The sequence below is a fragment of the Gavialis gangeticus genome, unplaced genomic scaffold (genome assembly GCF_001723915.1).
Source record: "Gavialis gangeticus isolate Ggan-Ray unplaced genomic scaffold, GavGan_comp1, whole genome shotgun sequence".
In the NCBI taxonomy this organism is placed as follows: Eukaryota; Metazoa; Chordata; order Crocodylia; family Gavialidae; genus Gavialis; species Gavialis gangeticus.
The window spans coordinates 206797614-206803871 of NW_017728992.1; the positions used below are offsets into that span (position 1 = coordinate 206797614).

At 54.5% G+C, this 6258-nt stretch overlaps 1 protein-coding gene across 1 annotated transcript; it reads right to left on the minus strand.

Annotated features, from left to right (window-relative positions):
- Positions 1–758: 758 nt before the first annotated feature.
- On the minus strand, positions 759–4996 carry ARC (activity regulated cytoskeleton associated protein). Its single transcript, XM_019528240.1, has 2 exons — positions 1818–4996; positions 759–836 (listed from the first exon to the last, which is right to left on the minus strand). Exon 1 carries the CDS (start codon positions 4565–4567, stop codon positions 3353–3355), a length of 1215 nt encoding a protein of 404 aa, XP_019383785.1. The 5' UTR covers positions 4568–4996; the 3' UTR covers positions 759–836; positions 1818–3352.
- Positions 4997–6258: the final 1262 nt, after the last annotated feature.

Here is a 6258-nt window from a genome sequence, read left to right on the forward strand (position 1 = left end):
AGTCAAGGGTTGACGTGAGTCCCCATCAGGTGCGGTCGCAGCTAACCCAGCAGGGGCACGTTGAGTTGCCTCCAAACACCCGAACAACGTGGAGTTGTCTCCGTTGAGATGCCCCTGGCTGTCTCCAAATGCCAAACGCTGGCCTGTTCTTGCAAGTTGTCTTTTGCCTTTTTGGGCCTCCTGAGCTTGAGGTTGGGCCATCGGATGAAGTCTGTCTTCATTCCTGTCTCTGCATCCCTGCATGGCTGATCTCATCACATCACCTCTTTCTTTGTTGCCAGGCTCGCCTGGCTCTCTCTGAACACCGAGCTCTCCCCAGTGCGTTTCGGTGCCAGCTGGCCCTTTCCTGCAGAAGCAGCAACTCCCAGCTGAACAGATGGAGGCTCGGCAGCTACACCAGGCATCCCTGCAAACAAAAACCGTGATGGGGATGAGACATAGCAAGCAGAGGGTGGGAGATGTATCAGGGGCTGGTAAGGGGTGAGATTTGCAGTGCTAAGCCAAGGTGGGGCCTGGGATGGTGGTTAGCGCAAGGATAAATATTGGGTGCTCTATCAGGAGGGCAAGGTGTAATGCCTGCTTCCTCACCCGGGATTCACCTCCTTTAGGGGGTTGTGTGGGGCTTCAGGGAGTGCTCAGCACGGCCCAGGGGGAATTTAGGATCTCTTTGGGAGGCTGAGAAAGGCTTGTAAGAGAGCTAATTACCTGTACAGAGGATCTCCTCTGAGGCTTCGCATCAGGCACACAGCGGCTTTGAATTCGGACATCCATTCCCCTGCCCTTTTCCAGGCTTTTTCCTTCGTGATGTCTCATCAGAGATGGGTCTGGGGGAGTCACTGCAACAAAGGGAGGAGAGACATGAGGCGGGTTTGCCTGAGGACTAGAGAACATCTTGCATTTACACTGCATCTTCCTTCCCCGAGCATCCCCGGTTGCCCATGGAAACCACTCTGCATACCGGGAAGTAGGCACAGCCAAGTAAACAAGCATCCCAGCAGCCTGGGAAGATCCCTTTCTGCCAGCCTCAGTGGTCAGGTGGCCACATCTGGGATTTGCCTTCAAGCCTTGTGGTCCATGGGCAAGCCTTTTAGCTGCATCCATTAAAGCAGGGACCACCCTATGGATGTAGCCCTCCAAGTTGTATATAGCCCAGCACTGGAAATTATCCTGTGGTCTAATATAGCATAGGGTTGGGAGACACACCTGATTGTAATATCCCCTTAAACTTCCCTTTTCTCTATCTGCCCCGCATTGCTCCACTGATCTGCCATACCCCACTATCCCCCTCACTGATGTTTATGCTCTTCAGTGGGCGCATTTACTGTGCAGTATCCAAAATTACTCCACAGTACAGGCACGCGTCTACACATGCACACCTGTACTGCACAGTAAATATGGTGACTTATGCCGACTTGCGCGTAAATTGGATAACTGCATCATGCAGGTATCCAGTTTACACCCGATGAGTTACTGTGCAGCAGCACACACGTAGATGCCTTTCTGTGCAGTAACACTGTGGACTGACTTGGGACTAACTTTAGTCTAGTTTAACTAGTCTAGTCTAACATTTTAGTCCCAAATCAATCCACACACAGAGTCAATGCATTTCAATGCCCGCATGTGTGGACACCGGTCTATTCCCGCTTACTGCGCACTAACTTACTGCGCAGTAAATTTAAGCCGGCCTAAATGCATGTGTACACATGCCCAGTAATGGGTTAAAGTCAGTCCTGGTATAGCTTTACCATGGGATCCCCCTTTACAAAGCTGATAAGTTTGCCCACACCAGGGAGTGGAAAGCCAGGAAGCTGTCTTACCTTTAGTCTCTAGGAATCCCACGAAGAGCTTTCAAAGCCACCTATGCCATGGTTTGCTGCTGCTGCTGCTGCTGCTGCTGCTGATTTCCCAGGGAAGTTTCAGCTACTCCCTCTTGCAGTTGTTTCTGCCTGTTGCTTCTGATGATGGATGCAGTGTTGTTGGTGCGGGATGCACTTGCTATTGGAGACTCCATTTGAGCTTTCTAAGCGTGCATGGCTGGGCTTTCTGTGTTGAAACAAGAAGCTGGAAGGTCCCAACTGCCCAGCCGTGCCTCAAAGTCCCGTCCTTATGTATCAGTCATGGTGCACACATCCTTATTGTTAGCTGGTCATGTAGAAAAGCAATGCAGAGCCCCATGTCAGCTCTGTGAGACTGCAGGGGCCATTGTAGGAAGCCCATTGGCTTTCACGTACAGTCCAGCCATCGAGTTCTCCAGCCTGAGGACACCTGACTTTTGGAAAGCCACTTGTAGCATCGAGGTGTCCTCTTTGCACGAAGCCAGGTGGAGGCAGCTCCAGGACACATGCCACCTCCTCACTTGCTTTCATGTGGCAAAAGCTCAGAGAAGCTGGTTGCTGAAGTCCTGCTGTGTTAGCATCTGAGTCTCAGTGGACTTGCTTTGCTGCTCGGAGGGGTGGGGGATATTAGCTCTGAGTTCACGGTGTGTTTGTTTGATTTTTTTCAAAATGTAGGAATTAACCCCTGTACAATGCTAGCTTCCTCACCGATCATCCGATGCTGGAAGATATCTAGCCCGAGCCCTACACAACCCGAGATGGAAGAAGTCCAGTAATATTTCCTATCCGAGTGCTGTGGACCCTCGCTCCCCAGGTTACCAGCAGACATGGGAAGAAATCTCCCTTGTTGCTGCCATGGCCTGGGTGGATGAGGTTTCTATGGGGGAAGCTGGGAGGGAAGAAAAACGAGAGCAGGGCCTGGGTGGAAAAAGGGACGAGGTTTCCATCTGCTGACATTTTAGGCTCCCCACTGAAGAAATTCAAGCTTCTAAAAAGTTTTCTCTTTAATCCAGCAGAGGTTGAGGAGGAAGCAGAAACCTGCGGCTTCCTCTCACACTGGACAAAACCCTCACTTGTAAATCAGAAATGTTAAAAAAAAGGGAGCTTGCCCTATAAAAGGAGCAGAACAAGTCCTCAGAGAAGGGAAGAGAGAGGAAGGAGGAGAGGTCCTGACTGGCGGGTGAGAAGGGACCCTTGGGCAGTAGCGGAAAGCCTCTGGTTTGGGATGGCTGTCTCTGCCATTGGGACTCGTCTCTAGTATCACGAAAGGGTCCTCCCAGAAGTGGTTAAAGTAATACCCTCAGCCTCGCACCACCCCGTCGCGTGGCTCGGGCAAAGTGGGCAGCCGCATTTGCAAGCGGCCCAACTTCAAGCAAAGTTTCATCCCTTTGCTGCGGGCCGTTGGGCTGAGTATATGCCCTCTGACTGGTCGCAGCTAGATCGCCTCGCTAAGGAGAAGCTTCCTCAATGCGCCCCTTTCCCACTGTTGTCTAAGGCAAGCCGCGGCTTTCCTCTACTCATAATATAGTGGCCGGGGGGCTGGGGGCCTCGGGTTGTGTCCCGCTGCTGGCATTGGGGCTGGCTGTGGTGGAGGGGGTCAGGCTGTCCACCAAGTCCCCGGTGCGAGCCTCGGGGGCTCGCTGCGGGCTGGGCTCCTCTGAATTGTCTAGGCTGCCTTGTACTTCCTTCCCCTTCTGGATCAGCTGCTCTAAGGTCTTGGGCAAGGGGTAACTCAGGAAGCGCTTGAGTTTGGGCTGCAGGGTGCCTACCACATACTGAATGATCTGCTCCTCGTCGGCATCGATGTAGAGGGTCTGGTACAAGTCTCTCTTACGCCACAGGAACTGGTCCAGGGGCTCCCCGTCTTTCTGGGGCAGGTCCAGTTCCCGTTTGATGGCGTCCCTGGTCAGGGTCCCCTCACTGTACTGCAAAAACTCTTTCTTGAACTCCACCCAGTTCTTGACTGTGTCCTGCTTGTATTCCCACCACTTTTTAGCCGGGCCGTTCATGTGGTTCTGGATCTGGGAGAGCCAGTACTCCTCGGTCCCACCCACCTGCTTCAGGTACTCCTCCAAGTGGCAGAGGAACTCCCTGGGGTCCTCGAAGACCTGGGTCTCCACTGGAGAGGCCGGAGCATCCTCCGGGGATGTGACCCATTGGTAGGAGTCGTGGGGCTGGGGGATACTGGGCAACTCTCCAGGAGAAGGAGTCAGTGCATACATCTGGCTCATGTCCAGGGCATAATCATAGATCTCCCCTTCACTGGGCCTGATCTCTGGGCCACCCACCCCGACAGACACGGTCTGCCTGGGGGTGTCCGAGGGGCAGTATTTGCTCCCCATGGACTCCAGCCGGTCTGCCCATCGCTCTAGGCGGAAAAATACCTCCTTCCAGACATTCATCTCCCGCTTAACCCACCTTTCCAAGTGAGCAATGGTCTCCTGGCACCGGGCCAGGCAGGCCTTGATGGACTTCTTCCACCTCTGGTTGTCAGTGGGGACGTGGTCCTCCAAGTTGTTCTCTAACTTCCCCACCGATTTCTGCAAGCCTTTCAGCTCCCGCTCCACCTGCTTGGACACCTCCGACAGGAGGTGCCGGTGGGTCCTCCTGACGTGCTCCAGCATCTCTGTCCTACACTTGCCTATCTGCAGGATCACGTTCGGCTTATTGGCCACGCCGCGGTGCCCCTGGTAGGTGTGGACGCCCGCGGTGGTGACGCTGTCCAGCTGCATGGTGCCTCTTGCCTGAGTGCTCTCCGCCAAGCGGCAACAAGCAGCGACTTGTTCGGACGTTTGAGTCGCCTTCGAATCGAGCGGCTTCCCCAACCACCCGGCTTTTTAGCCCCTCTGCTACTAGACACAGGCCGCCCGCGATGCCCACCCTGGGATGCACAAACACAACCGAATCAGATATCACCCCAGCGAAAGCCGTCCGGTTCCCTCCGTAGCCAGCGAGCGGAGTAAGCAAAGTCACTGCCTTAACTGCACGTCCAGGGAAAAAAAGCAGAGTTGTCCAGCCCCGTAGCCCTCTCCGCCGTGCAGGCTTGCGATGTGGCTCTGGACGCAGAGCTGCAAGCTGCTGCTCGAAGCTCCGGTTCTCTCTCCCTCGCTTTGCAGAGAAACTTCAGAGAACAAGTGCCTGGCTAGAGATGCAAAGAGCTCCTTTCCTCCCCTGCCTGAACTGCCACTCGCTCAGGCTTTTGGTGGTACTTATACCAGAGGCAGCTCAACATGTGGGTGGTGCCCGGCCTCTTCCTTCTCTCCCTGCTCGGCGCTCATTGGAAGAGAGCGAGCACAGTGTCTGTGGCAACCCAAATCTTGGCAGCCTCCCCTCGTTTCCCGCCCCCTCGCGCACACCCCCGGACTCGATGCGAGAAGCACTTTAAAGGTTCTGGAGACAGTTGGATGGATGGATGAGTAATGCACCTTCCGCCTTGCACCGCGCCGAAAGCACTTATTCATTCCACAACTATTTACTCAGCAAGGTCATCATTAACATGCTTCCCTTTGCACAGCTCACAGAGGGGGAGATGTGTATGAATTCAGTGTGTCACACTGAGTCGGCCGCCCACCGGCCCCCTCACGCCCACCCACACTCATACACACACACACACACACACGCTGCAAATGCTCCCAAATTGTTGCAATTCAGCAGGAAAAGGGACAGGGGAGAAGGGGAACAGCGGGCAGAGCCCCCTTGATTCAAACAAAAGGCACTTTGGGGCTTGCTGAAGCTTTGGGAGGTGCTAATTGATTTAAAATTATACTGGGGCCTAGGATTGATTTGCTCGGGGACTTTGTGGTGGGGTGGCAGGATCGGGGGGGTTAAGAGCGATAGGGGCCTTGTGGATCTCAGCCAGGTTTTTCCATCAGATTAAACCCACCCATCCAAAGCTGGTTAGTCTCTAAGCTTGAATCAGATGCTTAATCAATCAGCCAACCCACAGGCGCCGATGAAGCTATAGTTGTTCTTGGCTCCTGACGAGGCAGGAAAAGCCAACCATAAAAGGAGACCGGGGTTTATATAAGCCACGGATACAGGATTCCCTGCCAGAGAGAGTTCCCCTCCGGAAACCCCGTCATATGGACACCATGCAGGGGTGCCTCTCCTTGCACATTACGGGGAGGGGGTGGCCTGGAGGGCTTACTCGGAGCATGAGACAATGCTGATCTCTAGCACGCGCGTGTGTCGCCTTTGCTCCGTGGCAGCCTGCCAGCTGTGCCCGGGACGTGTCCGCATTAGGACGCTTGCCAAACCCCTCCACAGGTGGGGTAGGGAGAGCAGGAGTCCCAGTGGGGACGCAGCAAATGCCTGCCAATGCCCTCATGCAGAGGATGCCCACAGGACCCGGTGGGGAAAAGGCAGGTGGTTTTTGCTTCTCTGTATACAGCTGATTTCAAGGCACGCAGCTCCCAGCCGGTGC